General features: G+C 47.8%; 1 protein-coding gene across 1 annotated transcript in view; it reads left to right on the forward strand.

The window, feature by feature from the left end:
- LOC137352699 (tectonic-3-like) overlaps window positions 1–24,283 on the forward strand; it is a 252,268-nt gene that overhangs the window by 198,496 nt on the left and 29,489 nt on the right. The window contains exons 11-14 of the mRNA XM_068018427.1: window positions 4,475–4,566; window positions 5,898–5,999; window positions 17,848–18,004; window positions 19,323–19,460. Of these exons, the coding sequence (XP_067874528.1) occupies window positions 4,475–4,566; window positions 5,898–5,999; window positions 17,848–18,004; window positions 19,323–19,460 (489 nt within the window). The remainder of the gene's footprint in view (window positions 1–4,474; window positions 4,567–5,897; window positions 6,000–17,847; window positions 18,005–19,322; window positions 19,461–24,283) is intronic.

A 24,283-nucleotide genomic window follows, 5' to 3' on the forward strand; every position in this document is an offset into this window, starting at 1 on the left:
AGTACAGTGAGGAACAGTCTGCATGGGTCTCCTGTCCCAGTACAGTGAGGAACAGCCTTCACGGGTCTCCTGTCCCAGTACAGTGAGGAACAGCCTTCACGGGTTTCCTGTCCCAGTACAGTGAGGAACAGTCTGCGCAAGTCTTCTGTCCCAGTACAGTGAGGAACAGCCTTCACGGGTCTCCTGTCCCAGTACAGTGAGGAACAGCCTTCACGGGTTTCCTGTCCCAGTACAGTGAGGAACAGTCTGCACGGGTCTCCTGTCCCAGTCCAGTGAGGAACAGTCTGCACGGGTTTCCTGTCCCAGTACAGTGAGGAACAGTTTGCACGGGTCTCCTGTCCCAGTACAGTGAGGAACAGCCTGCACGGGTCTCCTGTTCCGGCACAGTGAGGAACAGTCTGCACGGGTCTCCTGTCCCGGCACAGTGAGGAACAATCTGCATGGGTCTCCTGTCCCGGCACAGTGAAAAACAGTCTGCACGGGTCTCCTGTCCCGGCACAGTGAGCAACAGTCTGCACGGGTCTCCTGTCCAAGTAGAGTAAGAAACAGTCTGCACGGGTCTCCTGTCCCAGTACAGTGAGGAACAGTCTGCACGGGTCTCCTGTCCCTGTACAGTGAGGAACAGCCTGCACGGGTCAGTCTGCACGGGTCTCCTGTCCCAGTACAGTGAGGAACAGTCTGCACGGGTCTCCTGTTCCAGTACAGTGAGGAACAGTCTGCACGGGTCTCCTGTTCCAATACAGTGAGGAACAGTCTGCGTAAGTCTTCTGTCCCAGTACAGTGAGGAACAGTCTGCACGGATCTCCTGTCCCAGTACAGTGAGGAACAGTCTGCACAGGTCTCCTGTCCCAGTGCAGTGAGGAACAGCCTGCACGGGTCTTTTGTCCCAGTACAGTGAGGAACAGTCTGCACGGGTCTCCTGTCCCAGTACAGTGAGGAACAGCCTGCACGGGTCTGCTGTCCCAGGACAGTGAGGAACAGTCTGCACGGGTCTCCTGTGCCAGTACAGTGAGGAACAGCTTGCACGGGTCTCCTGTCCCAGTGCAGTGAGGAACAGCCTGCACGGGTCTCCTGTCCCAGTACAGTGAGGAACAGTCTGCACGGGTCTCCTGTCCCAGTACAGTGAGGAACAGTCTGCATGGGTCTCCTGTCCCAGTGCAGTGAGGAACAGCCTGCACGGGTCTCCTGTCCCAGTGCAGTGAGGAACAGTCTGCATGGGTCTCCTGTCCCAGTACAGTGAGGAACAGCCTGCACGGGTCTCCTGTCCCAGTACAGTGAGGAACAGCCTGCACGGGTCTCCTGTCCCAGTACAGTGAGGAACAGCCTGCACGGGTCTCCTGTCCCAGTACAGTGAGGAACAGTCTGCACGGGTCTCCTGTCCCAGTACAGTGAGGAACAGTCGGCACGGGTCTCCTGGTCCGGTACAGTGAGGAACAGTCTGCACAGGTCTCCTGTCCCAGTACAGTGAGGAACAGCCTGGACGGGTTTCCTGTCCCAGTACAGTGAGGAACAGCCTGCACGGGTCTCCTGTCCCAGTGCAGTGAGGAACAGTCTGAACGGGTCTCCTGTCCCAGTACAGTGAGGAACAGCCTGCATGGGTCTCCTGTCCCAGTACAGTGAGGAACAGCCTGCATGGGTCTCCTGTCCCAGTACAGTGAGGAACAGTCTGCACGGGTCTCCTGTCCCAGTGCAGTGAGGAACAGTCTGCACGGGTCTCCTGTCCCAGTACAGTGAGGAACAGCCTGCACGGGTCTCCTGTCCCAGTACAGTGAGGAACAGTCTGCATGGGTTTAGATTAGATTAGATTAGAGATACAGCACTGAAACAGGCCCTTCGGCCCACCGAGTCTGTGCCGAACATCAACCACCCATTTATACTAATCCTACACTAATCCCATATTCCACCTGTCCCTATATTTCCCTACCACCTACCTATACTAGTGACAATTTATAATGGCCAATTTACCTATCAACCTGCAAGTCTTTTGGCTTGTGGGAGGAAACCCACGCAGACACAGGGAGAACTTGCAAACTCCACACAGGCAGTACCCGGAATCGAACCCGGGTCCCTGGAGCTGTGAGGCTGCGGTGCTAACCACTGCGCCACTGTGCCGCCCCTGTACTGTCCCAGTACAGTGAGGAACAGTCTGCATGGGTCTCCTGTTACAGTACATTGTGAGTCAGTCTGCCTGGGTCTCCTGTTACAGTACATTGTGAGTCAGTCTGCATGGGTCCCCTGTTACAGTACATTGTGAGTCAGTCTGCATGGATCCCCTGTTACAGTACATTATGAGTCCGTCTGCATGGGTCCCCTGTTACAGTACAGTGTGGTCCAGTCTGCAAGGGTCACCTGTTCCAGTACAGTCTGTATGGGTGTTTCATTACAGTACAGTATGGCGCAGTTTGCATGGGTCTCCTGTTACAGTACAGTCTGTATGGGTGTTTCATTACAGTACAGTATGGCGCAGTTTGCATGGGTCTCCTGTTACAGTACAGTCTGTATGGGTGTTTCATTACAGTACAGTATGGCGCAGTTTGCATGGGTCTCCTGTTACAGTACAGTCTGTATGGGTGTTTCATTACAGTACAGTATGGCGCAGTTTGCATGGGTCTCCTGTTACAGTACAGTCTGTATGGGTGTTTCATTACAGTACAGTATGGCGCAGTTTGCATGGGTCTCCTGTTACAGTACAGTCTGTATGGGTGTTTCATTACAGTACAGTATGGCGCAGTTTGCATGGGTCTCCTGTTACAGTACAGTCTGTATGGGTGTTTCATTACAGTACAGTATGGCGCATTTTGCATGGGTCTCCTGTTACAGTACAGTCTGTATGGGTGTTTCATTACAGTACAGTATGGCGCATTTTGCATGGGTCTCCTGTTACAGTACAGTCTGTATGGGTGTTTCATTACAGTACAGTATGGCGCAGTTTGCATGGGTCTCCTGTTACAGTACAGTCTGTATGGGTGTTTCATTACAGTACAGTATGGCGCAGTTTGCATGGGTCTCCTGTTACAGTACAGTGAAGGGCAATGTGTGCAGCCTCCTGTTAGTGTACAGTGTAATGACCTCAGTGAGACTGTTAATGTGAAAACATGAGATTTGAACTCTCCAGACCAATTTCAAGAATTAAACAACAAGGTTTCATGTTAAAGACTTATTATAACAGCTAAACAAAGAATCCCTACTAACTAAATCGTACTTTGTAAGTGGCTGATGTCCCAAATTACAGAGATAGGTATTTTCTTCACTCATTAAAGCATTTGAAAACCTCACACCACACTTCCACAGTTCTCCTTGATGGTGTAATATTTGTAGTTAAAAGTCCCAAATTCCTCCCAGTTACAATGGGTTGGACCTTCCAGACCTTTCTCAAAGTCACTGTCATCTTTGCTCATTTTTTCCGAGCACATTCAACTTGGACATTGTGAATAAGGCAATCTCTGGTGATCCTGTTGGTCTTTTACTTCACTGCAAACCTCAAATTTAAAAGCATTTTCCGTCTTTGCTGTCTTTCGCTGTATCAGTCTTCTGAGAGCACGTGTTCTCTTTCCCTTGAGGCTGCCACTGCTGGTGGTCTTCTGGTCTTCCTTACAGCCTGTCTGCCTCCTGAAAATCTGTCAAATTTATCTGCAATTAAAAGTCAATAGCCATTTGTCTTTTCAAATTTGCAAAGTCTGCAAGTTAGGCTACAGCAGAGCCTCCCAGGCTTTCCATTGTTTCCAGGTGTTAGCAACTACAATTTGTATTTACTTTTTCAGAACCACTGACTCCTTGTTTATGATCTGAATGTCTGGGAGGGTGAAACCCATTGTTACAGTATAATGAAGTGGTGGTGCATTACAAACCCATGTTGGTACAGTAACGTGCTTGAGCATTATAGACCTGTGCTTTGCCAGTCCAGTCCTGCTATACTGCAGTCTTGTCCTGTTAGAATATAGTGCTAGGGTATTATTGATCTATGCTGTTGGTGTACAGTGCTGAGGCATTACTGACTTTGCTATGACAGTACAATGCTGTGGTATTACAGGCCTGTGCTGTTGCTGTACCGTACAGTGCTGGGGTATTGCAGACCCATGCTGTTACAGTGAAGTCCTAGGATTATTACAGACCTGCGCTGTTACTGTACAGTGCCATATATTACTTGTGCTGTTACAATACAGTGTTGGGGTATTGCAGGCCTGTGCTGTTACTGTACAGTGCCAGGATATTAATTGTGCTGTTACTGTACATGCAGGGGATCTTACAGACCTGTGCTGTTGCAGTACAGTGCTACAGTATTTCAGACCTGTGCTGTTGCTGTACAGTAGAGTGTTGGGATATTACAGATCTGTGCTGTTACAGTAAAGTGCTGGGGTATTACAGATCTGTGCTGTTCCAATTCATTTGGTTGAATCCCACATGGTATTTGGCACAGCTGGACAGATGTAAACTGCCAAGTTACTGAAGTGTCATGTTTCTAATTTGTACGCAGGACCCAGCGAACTACACAGCAGAGAGACGGAGCGGGAATCCTGGATACCTGAGGGGGAAACCCATACTGGCCTTTAATGGTGAACGGGCTACATATCCTTTTATATCTGGGGGCTTGGGAGCAGAAAGTGCCGGAGGCAAGGCATCCGATATTGGCAATGCGGAGTCCTGTGGACTGGACACTGGGCTGGGTCAGTTCTCACTGTATTTCCTGGAGACTGGACACTGGGCTGGGTCAGTTCTCACTGTATTTCCTGGAGACTGGACACTGGGCTGGGTCAGTTCTCACTGTATTTCCTGGAGACTGGACACTGGGCTGGGTCAGTTCTCACTGTATTTCCTGGGGACTGGACACTGGGCTGGGTCAGTTCTCACTGTATTTCCTGGAGACTGGACACTGGGCTGGGTCAGTTCTCACTGTATTTCCTGGAGACTGGACACTGGGCTGGGTCAGTTCTCACTGTATTTCCTGGAGACTGGACACTGGGCTGGGTCAGTTCTCACTGTATTTCCTGGAGACTGGACACTGGGCTGGGTCAGTTCTCACTGTATTTCCTGGGGACTGGACACTGGGCTGGGTCAGTTCTCACTGTATTTCCTGGAGACTGGACACTGGGTTGGGTCAGTTCTCACTGTATTTCCTGGGGACTGGACACTGGGCTGGGTCAGTTCTCACTGTATTTCCTGGGGACTGGACACTGGGCTGGGTCAGTTCTCACTGTATTTCCTGGGGACTGGACACTGGGCTGGGTCAGTTCTCACTGTATTTCCTGGGGACTGGACACTGGGCTGGGTCAGTTCTCACTGTATTTCCTGGAGACTGGACACTGGGCTGGGTCAGTTCTCACTGTATTTCCTGGGGACTGGACACTGGGCTGGGTCAGTTCTCACTGTATTTCCTGGAGACTGGACACTGGGCTGGGTCAGTTCTCACTGTATTCCCTAGGGACTGGACACTGGGTTGGGTCAGTTCTCACTGTATTTCCTGGGGACTGGACACTGGGCTGGGTCAGTTCTCACTATTTCCTGGAGACTGGACACTGGGCTGGGTCAGTTCTCTCTGTATTTCCTGGGGACTGGACACTGGGCTGGGTCAGTTCTCACTGTATTTCCTGGAGACTGGACACTGGGTTGGGTCAGTTCTCACTGTATTTCCTGGAGACTGGACACTGGGCTGGGTCAGTTCTCACTGTATTTCCTGGAGACTGGACACTGGGCTGGGTCAGTTCTCACTGTATTCCCTGGGGACTGGACACTGGGTTGGGTTGGCAGAGCGAAGGCTGGATTGTTTTGAATCTGTGAGGTGTGATGTGTCTCCTCGGTCGTTCTGTGCCAGTGAAGGTTGTACTCAGTCTGTTGTCGCAGAGGCACTTGGTGCCTGATGGTTTTGAATGCTCGTTGAGATCTTTGACCACTTCTTGCACCATCCTGACTGTCCTGAAAAGTGCTGGCGATGGTTCCTGTTCTCAGTTGGATAGAAACCGTGTTTTCTTCCAGCGCAACATGAGGGCAGGCTGTTCGTACAGGTGAGGATCAGTCATCACCTCCCCTCAAAAATAACCCTTGACCCCACTGTCTTTGCAAACTATAAGTCCATCTCCAACCTCCCTTTCCTCTCTTAATTCCTGGAACGTGTTGTTAGCTCCCCAATCCATACCCATCTTTCCCGGAACTCCATGTTTGAATCTCCAGTTAGGTTTTCGTCCCTGTCGCACTACCTAAACAGCTACTATCAAAGTCACAAATGGAATCCAATGTGACTGTGATCAAGGTAAACCATCCCTCCTGGTCCCTCTCGACCTGTCGACAGCCTTTGACATGGTTGACCACACCATCCTCCTCCAACCCCTCTCTACTGTCACCCAGCTGGGTGGGACTGCATTCGCCTGCTTCCATTGTTATCGATCTAATCATTGCCAGAGGACCAACTTCAGTGGCTTCTCTTCCTGCTCCGACACGCTTACCTCTGGTGTCCCCCAAGGATCTACCCTTGGCCTCCTCCTATTTCTCAACTACACGCTGCCCCTCTGCGATATCATACGAAAACACAACCTTGGTTTGCACATCTCTGCTGATAACAGCCAGCTCGAGCTCATCACCACCTCTCTCAACCCTCCAGTGTCTCGAGACAATCAGCTTGCTTATCCGATATCCAATACTGAACGTACAGAAATTTCCTCCTGTTAAATATGAGAAGACTGACGCCATTGTCTTCAGACCCCACCACAAGCTCTGTTCCCTTGCCACCAACTCCATCCTGTTCCCTGGAAACTGTCTGAGGCTAAACCAGGCTGTTTGCAACTGTGTCATATTTGAGCTTCCAACCACATATCCTCGCCATCACTAAGACCGCCCATTTCCACCTCCGTGGCATCACCAGACGTCACTCCTACCTCAGCTCATCTGCTGCTGAAACCCTCATCCATGCCTTTGTTAACTCTGGGCGTGACTATTCCAATGCATTCCTGGCTGGCCTCCTACATTCTACTTCCCATAAACCTGAGATCATCCAAAACTCTGCTATCCATGTCCTATACACCCATCCCCCTGTGCTCACCGACCTACATTGGCTCCCAGACAAGCAAAGTATTGATTTTAAAATCCTCATCCTTCTTGTCAAATCCCTCCATGGCCTCCTCCCTTCCTACCTCTGTAATCTCCTCCAGCCCCACAACCCTCCGACATAAAGTTTTGGCCTCTTGACCATCCCTGATTTTAATTGCTCCACCATTGGCTGTGGTGTCTTCACCTGCTTGGGTCAAAAAGTCTGGAATTCCCTCTGTGAAACACTCCACCTCGAAACATTGCTTTCTACCTTTTAACCAGCTGCTTAAAACCATACTTCTTTGATCAAGCTTTGGTCACCTGCTCCGAAATCACCACCTCTGGCTCAGCGTCAAATTTGGTTTTATAATGCTCCTGTGAAGTGTCTTGACACGTTATTCCGTTAAAGGCACTGCATAAATATAAGTTCTTGTGGAGGTGGAGTTTGAAGAAGGCCTCCGCTGGCACCCACAAACTTCCCACATTCAGATCTCAGTAAATCCTTCTGCTCCCTGCATTCAATATTTTTCATAAAACGGATCCCACATCCCTTACGAACAGAAGTTTGAATTCAATGACTGATGCCGCGTCCGACCACAGGGTTACCGGGAGGCTCCGATACCTTGTCCGATAACAGGTTTACTGAGAGGCTCCAATACCTCGTCCTATAACAGGTTTACTGAGAGGCTTCAATACCTTGTCCTATAACAGGTTTACTGAGAGGCTCCGATACCTTGTCCTATAACAGGTTTACTGAGAGGCTCTGATACCTTGTCCTATAACAGGTTTACTGAGAGGCTCCAATACCTTGTCCTATAACAGGTTTACTGAGAGGCTCCGATACCTTGTCCTATCACAGGTTTACTGAGAGGCTGTGGTACCTTGTCCTATAACAGGTTTACTGAGAGGCTCTGATACCTTGTCCTATAACAGGTTTACTGAGAGGCTCCAATACCTTGTCCTATAACAGGTTTACTGAGAGGCTCTGATACCTTGTCCTATAACAGGTTTACTGAGAGGCTCCAATACCTTGTCCTATAACAGGTTTACTGAGAGGCTCCAATACCTTGTCCTATAACAGGTTTACTGAGAGGCTCCAATACCTTGTCCTATAACAGGTTTACTGAGAGGCTCTGATACCTCGTCCTATAACAGGTTTACTGAGAGGCTCCAATACCTTGTCCTATAACAGGTTTACTGAGAGGCTCCAATACCTTGTCCTATAACAGGTTTACTGAGAGGCTGTGATACCTCGTCCTATAACAGGTTTACTGAGAGGCTCCAATACCTTGTCCTATAACAGGTTTACTGAGAGGCTCCAATACCTCGTCCTATAACAGGTTTACTGAGAGGCTCCAATACCTTGTCCTATAACAGGTTTACTGAGAGGCTCCAATACCTTGTCCTATAACAGGTTTACTGAGAGGCTCCGATACCTTGTCCTATAACAGGTTTACTGAGAGGCTCCGATACCTTGTCCTATAACAGGTTTACTGAGAGGCTCCAATACCTTGTCCTATAACAGGTTTACTGAGAGGCTCCGATACCTTGTCCTATAACAGGTTTACTGAGAGGCTCTGATACCTCGTCCTATAACAGGTTTACTGAGAGGCTCTGATACCTTGTCCTATAACAGGTTTACTGAGAGGCTCCGATACCTTGTCCTATAACAGGTTTACTGAGAGGCTCCAATACCTTGTCCTATAACAGGTTTACTGAGAGGCTTCAATACCTTGTCCTATAACAGGTTTACTGAGAGGCTCCGATACCTTGTCCTATAACAGGTTTACTGAGAGGCTCTGATACCTCGTCCTATAACAGGTTTACTGAGAGGCTCTGATACCTCGTCCTATAACAGGTTTACTGAGAGGCTCTGATACCTTGTCCTATAACAGGTTTACTGAGAGGCTCCGATACCTTGTCCTATAACAGGTTTACTGAGAGGCTCTGATACCTTGTCCTATAACAGGTTTACTGAGAGGCTCTGATACCTTGTCCTATAACAGGTTTACTGAGAGGCTCCGATACCTTGTCCTATAACAGGTTTACTGAGAGGCTCTGATACCTCGTCCTATAACAGGTTTACTGAGAGGCTCTGATACCTTGTCCTATAACAGGTTTACTGAGAGGCTCTGATACCTTGTCCTATAACAGGTTTACTGAGAGGCTCCAATACCTTGTCCTATAACAGGTTTACTGAGAGGCTCCAATACCTCGTCCTATAACAGGTTTACTGAGAGGCTCCAATACCTTGTCCTATAACAGGTTTACTGAGAGGCTCCGATACCTTGTCCTATAACAGGTTTACTGAGAGGCTCCGATACCTTGTCCTATAACAGGTTTACTGAGAGGCTCTGATACCTTGTCCTATAACAGGTTTACTGAGAGGCTCCGATACCTTGTCCTATAACAGGTTTACTGAGAGGCTCCGATACCTTGTCCTATAACAGGTTTACTGAGAGGCTCTGATACCTCGTCCTATAACAGGTTTCTGAGAGGCTCCAATACCTCGTCCTATAACAGGTTTACTGAGAGGCTCTGATACCTTGTCCTATAACAGGTTTACTGAGAGGCTCTGATACCTTGTCCTATAACAGGTTTACTGAGAGGCTCTGATACCTTGTCCTATAACAGGTTTACTGAGAGGCTCCGATACCTTGTCCTATAACAGGTTTACTGAGAGGCTCTGATACCTCGTCCTATAACAGGTTTACTGAGAGGCTCCAATACCTTGTCCTATAACAGGTTTACTGAGAGGCTCTGATACCTCGTCCTATAACAGGTTTACTGAGAGGCTCTGATACCTCGTCCTATAACAGGTTTACTGAGAGGCTCCGATACCTTGTCCTATAACAGGTTTATTGAGAGGCTCTGATACCTTGTCCTATAACAGGTTTACTGAGAGGCTCTGATACCTTGTCCTATAACAGGTTTACTGAGAGGCTCTGATACCTTGTCCTATAACAGGTTTACTGAGAGGCTCTGATACCTTGTCCTATAACAGGTTTACTGAGAGGCTCTGATACCTTGTCCTATAACAGGTTTACTGAGAGGCTCCAATACCTTGTCCTATAACAGGTTTACTGAGAGGCTCCAATACCTCGTCCTATAACAGGTTTACTGAGAGGCTTCAATACCTTGTCCTATAACAGGTTTACTGAGAGGCTCCGATACCTTGTCCTATAACAGGTTTACTGAGAGGCTCTGATACCTTGTCCTATAACAGGTTTACTGAGAGGCTCCAATACCTTGTCCTATAACAGGTTTACTGAGAGGCTCCGATACCTTGTCCTATAACAGGTTTACTGAGAGGCTCTGATACCTCGTCCTATAACAGGTTTACTGAGAGGCTCCGATACCTTGTCCTATAACAGGTTTACTGAGAGGCTCCGATACCTTGTCCTATAACAGGTTTACTGAGAGGCTCCGATACCTCGTCCTATAACAGGTTTACTGAGAGGCTCTGATACCTTGTCCTATAACAGGTTTACTGAGAGGCTCCGATACCTTGTCCTATAACAGGTTTACTGAGAGGCTCCAATACCTTGTCCTATAACAGGTTTACTGAGAGGCTCCAATACCTTGTCCTATAACAGGTTTACTGAGAGGCTCTGATACCTCGTCCTATAACAGGTTTACCAAGAGGCTCCAATACCTTGTCCTATAACGGGGTTATCAAGAAGCTGTAGCAATGAGACCTCTTTGTTACATCAACTGGATACCTTGATTCTTCCCCGTGAGCCCTTTTCGGATCTTCTGAAATGCAGTCTGATGAGCACTCTGCCGAGTTGGTGCCAGTCATAAACTTACAGATCAAATGAAAGAAGTAGAATAATGCAGTTACATTGAGTTCGAACTATAGAACCGTAGAAAAATTATGGCACAGAAAGAGGCCATTCAGCCCATCACATCCGTGCTGATCGAACAAACTAGCTGCTATGTAATCCTACCTTCCAGCACCTGGTCCGTAGCCTTGCAGGTTACAGCACTTCAGGTGCATGTCCTGGTATCTTTTAAAAGAGTTGAGGGTTTCTGCCTCCACCACCGTTCCTGGCAGTGAAATCCAGACACCCACCACCCTCTGGGTGAAAAAGTTTTTCCTCATGTCCCCTGTAATCCTTCTACCCAATCACTTTAAATCTGTGCACCCTGGTAATTGACCTCTCCGCTCGGGGAAACATGTGCTTCCTCTCTATTTTATCTCGGCCCCTCATAATTTTGTACATCTCAATTAAGTCACTCCTCAGCCTCCTCTGTTCTAAGGAAAACAACCCAAGCCTATCCAATCTTTCCCCATAGCTGCAACTTTCAAGCCCTGGTAACATTCTTGTAAATCTCCTCTGGACTCTCTCCAGACCAATATGTCCTTCCTGTAATGTGGTGACCAGAACTGTACAGAATACTCCAGCTGTGGCCTAACCAACGTTTTATGCAGTTCCAGCATTATATCCCTGCTTTTGTGTTCTGTACCTCGGCCAGTAAAGGAAAGCATTCCATATGCCTTCTTCACCACTCTTATCTTCCTGACATGCCACCTACAGTGATCTGTGGACATGCACTCCAAGGTCTCTCACTTCTTCTACCCCTCTTAATATCCTCCCGTTTATTGTGTATTCCCTCGCTTTATTTGCCCTCCCCAAATGCATTACCTCATACTTATCTGGGTTGAATTCAATTTGCCACTTTTCTGCCCACTCAACCAAACCATTGATATTCTGTAGTCTACGGCTATCCCCTTCGCTATCAACTGCACGGCCATTTTTTGTGTAATCAGCAAATTTCTCAATCATACCTCCCACATTTAAGTCCAAATCATTAATATATACCACAAACAGCAAGGGACCCAACACTGAGCCCTGTGGAACGCCACTGGAAACAGCTTTCCATTCGCAAAAACATCCACCGACTGCTACCCTTTGTTTCCTTTCCCTGAGCCAATTCTGGATCCAACCTGCCACATTCCCCTGTATCCCATGGGCTTTCATTTTACTGACCAGTCTGCCATGTGGGACCTTGTCAAATGCCTTACTAAAATCTATGTCGACCACATCCATTGCACTACCCTCATCAATCCTCCTTGTTACTTCCTCAAAAAATTAAGTTAGTAAGACATGACCTTCCCCTAACAAATCCATGCTGACTATCCCTGATTAATCCGTGCCTTTCTAAGTGGCAGTTTATCCTGTCCCTCAGAATAGGTTCTAACAATTTACCCACCACTGAGGTCGGACTCACCGGCCTATAATTACCTGGCTTATCCCTTGCACCCTTTTTAAACAATGGTACAATGTTTGCAGACCTCCAATCGTCTGGTACCTCGCCTGTATCTAGTGAGGATTTGAAGATGATCCTGAGAGCATCTGCTATTTCCTCCCTGGATTCCTTTAGCAACCTGGGATGCAATCCATCTGACCCTGATAATTTATCCACTTTCAAGGATGTCAGACCCTCTACTACTTCCTCTCATTATGCTTATCGTATCTAATATTTCACACTCCTCTTTAACTACAATGTCTGCATTAACCCCCTCCTTTGTGAAGACACAGACAAAAAACTCATTAAGAACCCTACCCACATCTTCTGCATCCACGCATAAGTTCCCTTGTACATCTCTGATAGGCCCTACCCGTTCCTGTGTTATCCTCTTGCCCTTAATGTACTGATAAAACATCTGCGGGTTTTCTTTGATTTTACCTGCCAGTAATTTTTCATGTCCTCTCTTTGCTTTTCTAATTTCCTTTTTTACTTCACCCATGCACTTTCTATACTCCACTCGGTTTTCTAAAGTATTAAGATTTTTGTAATCGTCATAAGCTTTCTTTTTCTGCTTTAACTTAACCTGTAAGCTTCTAGATAACCAGGGGGCTCTAGATTTGGCAGTACCACCCTTCGTCTTTGTGGGGACATGCCTACACTGTGCCTGTAGTATCTTGCTTTTGAATCCTCCCACTGGTTTGCCACTGACTTTCCTTTAAGTAGCTGTATCCTGTCCACTTTCACCAGGTCACCTCTCAGTTTCGTAACATTTGCCTTCCCCCAATTTAGAACCTTTACTCCTGTTTTATCTTTGTCCTTTTCCATGATTATGCTGAAACTAAACTGTATTATTTGTATTATGGTCACTATCTCCAAAATGGTCACCCACTGTTACTTCATCCACTTGTCCAGCTTTATTATCGAAGACTAAATCTAGAATTGTGCCCCCTCTCGTTGGGCTGGTTAAAAAAGTTCCCTTGAGCGCAGTTCACGAATTTTGTCCCCTCTGTGCCCTTCACACTGTTTGTATCCCAGTTGATATTAGGGTAGTTGAAATCCCCAACTATTATTGCCTTATAGTTTTTGCACTCAGAAATTTGCCAACATATTTGTTCTTTTATAGAGTATAAAAATTGGCAAGTCATGTTGCAGCTGGACAGAACCTTAGTTAGGCCACACTTAGAATATTGCGTGCAATTCTGGTCGCCACACTACCAGAAGGACGTGGAGGCTTTGGAAAGGGTACAGAAGAGGTTTACCAGGATGTTGCCTGGTCTGGAGGGCATTAGCTATGAGGAGAGGTTGGATAAACTTGGATTGTTTTCACTGGAACGACGGAGGTGGAGGGGCGACATGATAGAGGTTTACAAAATTATGAGCGGCATGGACAGAGTGGATAGTCAGAAGCTTTTTCCCAGGGTGGAAGAGTCAGTTACTAGGAGACATAGGTTTAAGGTGCGAGGGGCAAAGTTTAGAGGGGATGTGCGAGGCAAGTTTTTTTTACACAGAGGGTGGTGAGTGCCTGGAACTTGCTGCCGGGGGAGGTGGTGGAAGCAGATACGATCGTGACGTTTAAGAGACATCTTGACAAATATATGAATAGGAAAGGAATAGAGGGATATGGGCCCCGGAAGTGCAGAAGGTGTTAGTTTCGGCAGGCATCAAGATCGGCGCAGGCTTGGAGGGCCGAATGCACTGTTCTTTGTTCGACCTCCCTCTCACTATTTGGGAGTCTATAGTACATTCCTGGTAGTGTGGCTGCCCCTTCTTTATTTCTGGGCTCCACCCATATGGCCTTGTTTGATGATTCATTTAGCATATCATTCCTCCTCAAAGCTGTTATTGATTCCTTAACTAATAATGTTACACCCCCTACTTTTTTATCTCCCTCTCTATCCTTCCTGAAAACACTATATCCAGGGATGTTGAGCTGCCATTCTTGCCCTTCTTTAGCCCAAGTTTCCATTATAGCAATGATATCATGTTGTCATGTGTCTATCTGTGCCTTCAGCTCATTGGCTTTATTTACTATACTCCTTGCTTTTAAATAAATACCCTTTAACACCACCAACTTCCTATGCTGCAGGAACCTATGCATCGTTTGTTTTTCAGAGTCACTTGCTAATTTTCTACCTCCTGTTCCCTGCTCTAAAATTGTCCTATCTAAGACTGCGCTCAGGTTCCCATCCCCCTGCCAAACTAATTTGAACCATCCCCAACAGCACTAGCAAACCTTCCTGCAAGGATATTTTTTCCAGTCCTGTCCAGGGGTAGACCGTCTGACTTGTTCCAAGTTACTTTGATCCGATTCTGCTAACATATAAAATTACAAGTACACTAATGCCTCTGTTAATAAAACCATAGCAGAGTTACATCACAGAAGGAGGCCATTCAGCCCATCGTGTCTGCGCCGGCTGAAAAAACTAGCCACCCAATCTAATTCCACTTTCCAGCAAATGGTCCATAGCCATGTCAGCTACAACACTTCAGGTGCATGTCCAGGTACCTTTTGTGTTTAAGTATCACTTTCTCAGAACCTGGCGGGAAACTACCTAATCCCTTCCTGTGCCTCTCTCACCTGATCTTCCAAAAATATCTCACTTATATCCTCGTATTTCCCACCTAGACTGGTAGCAAAGAGTTTCACTTTTGATCCTGTCACTCGCTGCTCCTCAGCTCTCCTTGTCAGGGATATTGGTTTTAGTGTAACCCAGGAAGAATGTGACACTGCACCCGGTACACCAGGCGGAATGTGACACCGCACCCGATACACCAGGCGGAATGTGACACCGCACCCGGTCCACCCGGCAGAATGTGACACCGCAACCAGTACACCAGGCAGAATGTGACACTGCACCCGGTACACCAGGCAGAATGTGACACCGCACCCAGTACACGAGGCAGAATGTGACACCGCACCCAGTACACGAGGCAGAATGTGACACTGCACCCAGTACACGAGGCAGAATGTGACACCGCACCCAGTACACCAGGCGGAATGTGACACTGCACCCGGTACACCAGGCAGAATGTGACACCGCACCCGGTACACGAGGCAGAATGTGACACTGCACCCAGTACACGAGGCAGAATGTGACACTGCACCCAGTACACGAGGCAGAATGTGACACTGCACCCAGTACACCAGGCGGAATGTGACACCGCACCCGGTACACCAGGCAGAATGTGACACTGCACCCGGTACACCAGGCAGAATGTGACACCGCACCCAGTACACCAGGCAGAATGTGACACTGCACCCGGTACACCAGGCAGAATGTGACACCGCACCCAGTACACGAGGCAGAATGTGACACCGCACCCAGTACACGAGGCAGAATGTGACACTGCACCCGGTACACCAGGCGGAATGTGACACCGCACCCGGTACACCAGGCAGAATGTGACACCGCACCCGGTACACCCGGCAGAATGTGACACTGCACCCAGTACACCAGGCAGAATGTGACACTGCACCCAGTACACGAGGCAGAATGTGACACCGCACCCGGTACACCAGGCAGAATGTGACACCGCACCCAGTACACGAGGCAGAATGTGACACTGCACCCAGTACACCAGGCAGAATGTAACACCGCACCCAGTACACCAGGCAGAATGTGACACTGCACCCGGTACACCAGGCAGAATGTGACACCGCACCCAGTACACGAGGCAGAATGTGACACTGCACCCAGTACACCAGGCGGAATGTGACACCGCACCCGGTCCACCAGGCGGAATGTGACACCGCACCCGGTCCACCAGGCGGAATGTGACACCGCACCCGGTCCACCAGGCGGAATGTGACACCGCACCCGGTCCACCAGGCGGAATGTGACACCGCACCCGGTCCACCAGGCGGAATGTGACACCGCACCCGGTCCACCAGGCGGAATGTGACACCGCACCCGGTCCACCAGGCGGAATGTGACACCGCACCCGGTCCACCAGGCGGAATGTGACACCGCACCCGGTCCACCAGGCGGAATGTGACACCGCACCCGGTCCACCAGGCGGAATGTGACACCGCACCCGGTCCACCAGGCGGGATGTGACACCGCACCCGGTACACCAGGCGGGATGTGACACCGCACCCGGTACACCAGGCAGAATGTGACACCGCACCTGGTACACTGGGCAGAATTTGATGCTTAACTAGACCAACCATGTCAACAACTGGTTACAAGAGCAGCTCTGAGGCTGGGAATTTTTCCGCAAGTAACTCACCTCCTGACTCCCCAATGCCTGTCTACGATCTATAAGACACAAGTCTGTGATGGAATACTCTCCATTTGCCAGGATGGGTGCAGCTCCAATAATATTCGAGAAGCTCGACACCATACAGGACAAAGCGGCCCGCTTGATTGGCACCCCATCCGCCAGCTTCAACATTCTCTTTCTCCAGCACTGACACACGGTGGCAGCAGTGTGTACCATATACAAGGTGCACTGCAGCAACTCGCGAAGTCTCTTCCGACAGCACCTCCCAAACCCATGACCTCTACCACCTAAGGAAAAGCCAGGGCAGCAGCTGCATGGGAAGAGCACCACCTGCAAGGTCCCCTCCGAGTCTCACACCGTTCCTTACCTGTTGCTGGGTAAAATTCCTGAAACTTCCTTCCCTAACAGCACTGGGGAGTGTACATATACCACATGGACTGCAGAGGTTCAAGACGGCAGCTCACCACCACCTTCTCAAGGGCAATTCGAGATGGATAATGCTGGTCGAGCCAGTGATACACGCATCCCTTGAACACATCAATAAGTCCTGTTTCCCTGCTCTTTTCTCCTAACCCTACAAATATCTGAGCTTCAAGTATTTATCCAATTGTCTTTTGAAAGAATTTGCTTCCTCCACCCTTTCAGACTGCATTCCAGATCATGACATCTTGCGGAGTAAAAATATTCATATCTCACCTCTGACTCTTTACTCAGAAAACTGGAAATAAAAAGCTGGTATCAGTGAATAGTGACCATAAATAGTCAGGGAGTCACACAGACCCAACTGATTCACGTATCTCCCTCTTACGGAAGGAAGCCTGCTGTCCTTGCACTGTCACACCTCCCTCAACCCCTCTGCCACTCCACACCTCTCTCTCCTTTCAGGGTGCTCCTCAAAGCTACCTCTTTGAAGAGCTTTCAGTGTCCGATTTTGTCCGATCCTGCTCCCATGCAGCACCGAGGGGCATCTTACCACGTTAATAATACAGGTTTTGCCGAGCCCCGGCATCATTTTGGTAAATCTTTGCCATTCTCCCTCCATGGCCACGCATCCTTCCTAAGGTGCAGAGCTTAGAACTAAGCGCAGTGTCCAGGTGGACTCTAACCAGAGCTCTCTTCTTGTCATACGTGACTCCAGTCCCACAGCAAAGTGGTTGACTCTTGACTGCCTCTCTGAAGTGACCCAGCGAAACACTCAGTGGTATCAAACCAAGAGGAAGGCCCACCACCACGTTTTTGGGCAAATGGGGATGCCCAGTAACTGCCAGCTTTGCCATGGTGCCCATATCTCGAGCCTGAATTAGTAACAATCATTAACTGTTCATGAGCTGCCGCTGTTTCAATTTCCAGGTTCGTCCCTGGTCTGACATGCAGTGAGCTCCAGAAAAACATCAACCTGATCCTCCTGGGGGACAATCCCCCCCATTCCCTCGGCATCCTGGGGAACTCCAGCGGCAGAAAACCAGAGAGCCTGACCCGGATCATCAACTCTGCGCCTGAGGCTCCGGTAAAACCTTCCCCTGAAAAATACCCAACTGGCACGAGTCCATTGGCTGGGTCGGTGAGGAGGGAGAAGGGTCAGATCATTCCCAGGGAGCGGGGGGGGGGGAGAATAGTCATATGATTACCGGAGGGGGCAGGAGTTGAATCATTCCCAGGGAGGGCGGAGAGAAGGGTTGGGTCATTTCCAGGAAGGTGGGCAAAGGGTGGGATCATTCCTAGAGACAGAGGGAGGGAGAAGGTTCGGACCATTCCCAGAAAGGAGAGAGAAAGGTCGGATCATTCCCAGTGAGAAGTGTCGAGCCATTCCCTGATGAAGAGTTGGAGCATTTTCCCAAAAGAGGTGACAATGAGTTGAACCATTCCCAGGGGAGCAGTCATGGTGGGCTGGAGCATTCCGGGGGAGGGCTGATGATGTGTTTGACCATTCCCAGGGTTGGGTGGTTTTCTGGTGATGGATTGGACCATTACCAGGGGAGGGCTGGTGATGTATTCGACCATTCCCAGGAGCAGGGCTTGTGATGTGTTGGATTATTCCCAGGGGAGTGGTGGTGATGGGTTGGTCCATTCCCGGGGGAGGGCTGTGATGGATTGGATCATTCCCAGGGGGAGGGATGGTGATGTGTTCGATCATTTCCGGAGGGAGGGATGGTGATGTGTTTGACCATTCCCGGGGGAGCTCTGGTGATAGGTTGGACCATTCCTCGGTGGAAGGCTGGTGATGGGTTGGACCATTCCCAAGGGGAGGGATGATGATGGGTTGGACCATTCTCAGTGGGAGGGCTGGTGATGGGTTGGACCATTCCCAAGGGGAGGGATGGTGATGGGTTGGACCATTCTCAGTGGGAGGGCTGGTGATGGGTTGGACCACTCCCAGGGGGAAGGCTTGTGATGTGTTGGACCATTCCCAGGGGAGCGGTAGTGATGGGTTGGACCATTCCCAGGGGAGTGGTGGTGATGGGTTGGACCATTCCCAGGGTAGTGGTGGTGATGTGTTTGAACATTCCCGGGGAGGGGCTGGTGGGATGGAGTTCGAAGAGAAGTCCTTGATGATGATTATCCCTTTCAAAGCAGCTCTGACAGTGACATTGCACCTTTAAAAAGGGTTTGAGCATGGCGTCTTCCTGTTAAGGAGCTCCTGAGAATGAGACTGCCCCTTTAAGCGAGGGGATCTGAGGGTCAAAGCAGCTAGGCGCATACCTACAGGGGCAACTGATGACAAGGCTGCCGTTCACACAGGGTCTCAAGTGTGAGGTCCCATTCGAATCGCTCTCATTTACAGAATGTTGTGGTGTGGTACTAAATGCACAGTTTGTCCTTTCCAGAATGTCATCTGTGAAACCAGTTGCATCCTATCCCTTGCGCTGGACATTCAGATCCTGTGGGCAAACCTGGGCCCTCTTTCTAATCCGCAGGCGGCAGTGCTCGGTGCCCGCTTCCAGTACCAGAGGCAGCAAGTACAGGTAAGTACGGAAGCAACGAAGGAAGTGATGTTAAATCTTTACAAATCACTGGTTCGGTCACAACTAGAGAATTGTGTCCAATTCTGGGCTTCATAATTTAGGAAGGATATCAAAATCTTGGAGCGGATGTCAAAGACATTTAACAGACCGACACAAGGGCTGAGTTATGTGGAGAGACTAGAGTTGTTTCCCTGAGAGTAGAGAATGTTAAGGGGAGGTTTGAGCTATGAGGAAAGATTGGATCGTCTAGGGTTCTTTTCCTTGGAACAGAGGAGGCTGTGGGGTGATTTAATTGAGATGTACAAAATTATGAGCAGCCAAGGAAGAGTCAACAGGAGGGACTTGCTTCACCTTGTGGAGAGGTGAATTCCCAGGGGGCATAGATTTAAGGTGGTTGCAAGAAGGTTTAGAGGGGTCATCAGGAAAACCTTTTTCACCCAGAGGGTGGTGAGTGCCTGGAATTCACAGCCAGGAACAGAGGTGGAGGCAGAAACCAGCAACTCATTGAAAAAGTACCTGCACACGCACCTGAAGTGCTGCAACCTGCAAGGCTATGGAGCAGGAGCTGGATGGTGGTATTAGATTGGGCAGGCAGTCTTCTCAGCTGTCGCGGACATGATTGGCAGAATAGCCTCTTTCTGTGCCGCAGCTTTACTGTGGTCCATGGAAAGTAGACGAGGCAGTTTGTGAAATGTGAATTGAATGTAGACGAGGCAGTTTGTGGAATGTGAATTGAATGTAGACGAGGCAGTTTGTGGAATGTGAATTGAATGAAGACGAGGCAGTTTGTGGAATGTGAATTGAACGTAGACGAGGCAGTTTGTGGAATGTGAATTGAATGTAGACGAGGCAGTTTGTGGAATGTGAGTTGAATGTAGACGAGGCAGTTTGTGAAATGTGAATTGAATGTAGACGAGGCAGTTTGTGGAATGTGAATTGAATGTAGACGAGGCAGTTTGTGGAATGTGAATTGAATGTAGACGAGGCAGTTTGTGGAATGTGAATTGAATGTAGACGAGGCAGTTTGTGGAATGTGAATTGAACGTAGACGAGGCAGTTTGTGGAATGTGAATTGAATGTAGACGAGGCAGTTTGTGGAATGTGAGTTGAATGTAGACGAGGCAGTTTGTGGAATGTGAGTTGAATGTAGACGAGGCAGTTTGTGGAATGTGAAATGAATGTAGACGAGGCAGTTTGTGGAATGTGAAATGAATGTAGACGAGGCAGTTTGTGGAATGTGAAATGAATGTAGACGAGGCAGTTTGTGGAATGTGAATTGAATGTAGACGAGGCAGTTTGTGGAATGTGAATTGAATGTAGACGAGGCAGTTTGTGGAATGTGAATTGAATGTAGACGAGGCAGTTTGTGGAATGTGAATTGAATGTAGACGAGGCAGTTTGTGGAATGTGAATTGAATGTAGACGAGGCAGTTTGTGGAATGTGAACTGAATGCAGACGAGGCAGTTTGTGGAATGTGAGTTGAATGTAGACGAGGCAGTTTTTGGAATGTGAATTGAATGCAGACGAGGCAGTTTGTGGAATGTGAAATGAATGTAGACGAGGCAGTTTGTGGAATGTGAATTGAATGTAGACGAGGCAGTTTGTGGAATGTGAATTGAATGTAGACGAGGCAGTTTGTGGAATGTGAGTTGAATGTAGACGAGGCAGTTTGTGGAATGTGAATTGAATGTAGACGAGGCAGTTTGTGAAATGTGAATTGAATGGAGACGAGGCAGTTTGTGAAATGTGAATTGAATGTAGACGAGGCAGTTTGTGGAATGTGAATTGAATGTAGACGAGGCAGTTTGTGGAATGTGAATTGAATGTAGACGAGGCAGTTTGTGGAATGTGAATTGAATCTAGACGAGGCAGTTTGTGGAATGTGAATTGAATGTAGACGAGGCAGTTTGTGGAATGTGAATTGAATGTAGACGAGGCAGTTTGTGGAATGTGAAATGAATGTAGACGAGGCAGTTTGTGGAATGTGAATTGAATGTAGACGAGGCAGTTTGTGGAATGTGAATTGAATGTAGACGAGGCAGTTTGTGGAATGTGAATTGAATCCAGACGAGGCAGTTTGTGGAATGTGAGTTGAATGTAGACGAGGCAGTTTGTGGAATGTGAGTTGAATGTAGACGAGGCAGTTTGTGGAATGTGAATTGAATCCAGACGAGGCAGTTTGTGGAATGTGAATTGAATGTAGACGAGGCAGTTTGTGGAATGTGAGTTGAATGTAGACGAGGCAGTTTGTGGAATGTGAGTTGAATGTAGACGAGGCAGTTTGTGGAATGTGAATTGAACGTAGACGAGGCAGTTTGTGGAATGTGAATTGAATGTAGACGAGGCAGTTTGTGGAATGTGAATTGAATCCAGACGAGGCAGTTTGTGGAATGTGAATTGAATGTAGACGAGGCAGTTTGTGGAATGTGAGTTGAATGTAGACGAGGCAGTTTGTGGAATGTGAGTTGAATGTAGACGAGGCAGTTTGTGGAATGTGAATTGAATGTAGACGAGGCAGTTTGTGGAATGTGAGTTGAATGTAGACGAGGCAGTTTGTGGAATGTGAGTTGAATGTAGACGAGGCAGTTTGTGGAATGTGAGTTGAATGTAGACGAGGCAGTTTGTGGAATGTGAGTTGAATGTAGACGAGGCAGTTTGTGGAATGTGAATTGAATGTAGACGAGGCAGTTTGTGGAATGTGAATTGAATCTAGATGAGGCAGTTTGTGGAATGTGAATTGAACGTAGACGAGGCAGTTTGTGGAATGTGAATTGAATGTAGACGAGGCAGTTTGTGGAATGTGAATTGAATGTAGACGAGGCAGTTTGTGGAATGTGAATTGAATGTAGACGAGGCAGTTTGTGGAATGTGAATTGAATGTAGACGAGGCAGTTTGTGGAATGTGAGTTGAATGTAGACGAGGCAGTTTGTGGAATGTGAGTTGAATGTAGACGAGGCAGTTTGTGGAATGTGAAATGAATGTAGACGAGGCAGTTTGTGGAATGTGAATTGAATGTAGACGAGGCAGTTTGTGGAATGTGAATTGAATGTAGACGAGGCAGTTTGTGGAATGTGAAATGAATGTAGACGAGGCAGTTTGTGGAATGTGAAATGAATGTAGACGAGGCAGTTTGTGGAATGTGAATTGAATGTAGACGAGGCAGTTTGTGGAATGTGAATTGAATGTAGACGAGGCAGTTTGTGGAATGTGAATTGAATGTAGACGAGGCAGTTTGTGGAATGTGAATTGAATGTAGACGAGGCAGTTTGTGGAATGTGAATTGAATGTAGACGAGGCAGTTTTTGGAATGTGAAATGAATGTAGACGAGGCAGTTTGTGGAATGTGAATTGAATGTAGACGAGGCAGTTTGTGGAATGTGAATTGAATGTAGACGAGGCAGTTTGTGGAATGTGAGTTGAATGTAGACGAGGCAGTTTGTGGAATGTGAATTGAATGTAGACGAGGCAGTTTGTGAAATGTGAATTGAATGGAGACGAGGCAGTTTGTGAAATGTGAATTGAATGTAGACGAGGCAGTTTGTGGAATGTGAATTGAATGGAGACGAGGCAGTTTGTGAAATGTGAATTGAATGTAGACGAGGCAGTTTGTGGAATGTGAATTGAATGTAGACGAGGCAGTTTGTGGAATGTGAATTGAATGTAGACGAGGCAGTTTGTGGAATGTGAATTGAATCTAGACGAGGCAGTTTGTGGAATGTGAATTGAATGTAGACGAGGCAGTTTGTGGAATGTGAATTGAATGTAGACGAGGCAGTTTGTGGAATGTGAAATGAATGTAGACGAGGCAGTTTGTGGAATGTGAACTGAATGTAGACGAGGCAGTTTGTGGAATGTGAACTGAATGTAGACGAGGCAGTTTGTGGAATGTGAATTGAATCTAGACGAGGCAGTTTGTGGAATGTGAATTGAATGTAGACGAGGCAGTTTGTGGAATGTGAATTGAATGTAGACGAGGCAGTTTGTGGAATGTGAATTGAATCTAGACGAGGCAGTTTGTGGAATGTGAATTGAATGTAGACGAGGCAGGTTGTGGAATGTGAATTGAATGTAGACGAGGCAGTTTGTGGAATGTGAATTGAATCTAGACGAGGCAGTTTGTGGAATGTGAATTGAATGTAGACGAGGCAGTTTGTGGAATGTGAATTGAATGTAGACGAGGCAGTTTGTGGAATGTGAATTGAATCTAGACGAGGCAGTTTGTGGAATGTGAATTGAATGTAGACGAGGCAGGTTGTGGAATGTGAATTGAATGTAGACGAGGCAGTTTGTGGAATGTGAATTGAATGTAGACGAGGCAGTTTGTGGAATGTGAATTGAATGTAGACGAGGCAGTTTGTGGAATGTGAACTGAATGTAGACGAGGCAGTTTGTGGAATGTGAATTGAATCCAGACGTGGCAGTTTGTGGAATGTGAACTGAATGTAGACGAGGCAGTTTGTGGAATGTGAATTGAATCCAGACGAGGCAGTTTGTGGAATGTGAATTGAATGTAGACGAGGCAGTTTGTGGAATGTGAATTGAATGTAGACGAGGCAGTTTGTGGAATGTGAACTGAATGTAGACGAGGCAGTTTGTGGAATGTGAATTGAATGTAGACGAGGCAGTTTGTGGAATGTGAACTGAATGTAGACGAGGCAGTTTGTGGAATGTGAATTGAATCCAGACGTGGCAGTTTGTGGAATGTGAACTGAATGTAGACGAGGCAGTTTGTGGAATGTGAATTGAATCCAGACGTGGCAGTTTGTGGAATGTGAACTGAATGTAGACGAGGCAGTTTGTGGAATGTGAACTGAATGTAGA

This window comes from Heterodontus francisci, chromosome 39 (genome assembly GCF_036365525.1).
Source record: "Heterodontus francisci isolate sHetFra1 chromosome 39, sHetFra1.hap1, whole genome shotgun sequence".
Taxonomy (NCBI): domain Eukaryota; kingdom Metazoa; phylum Chordata; class Chondrichthyes; order Heterodontiformes; family Heterodontidae; genus Heterodontus; species Heterodontus francisci.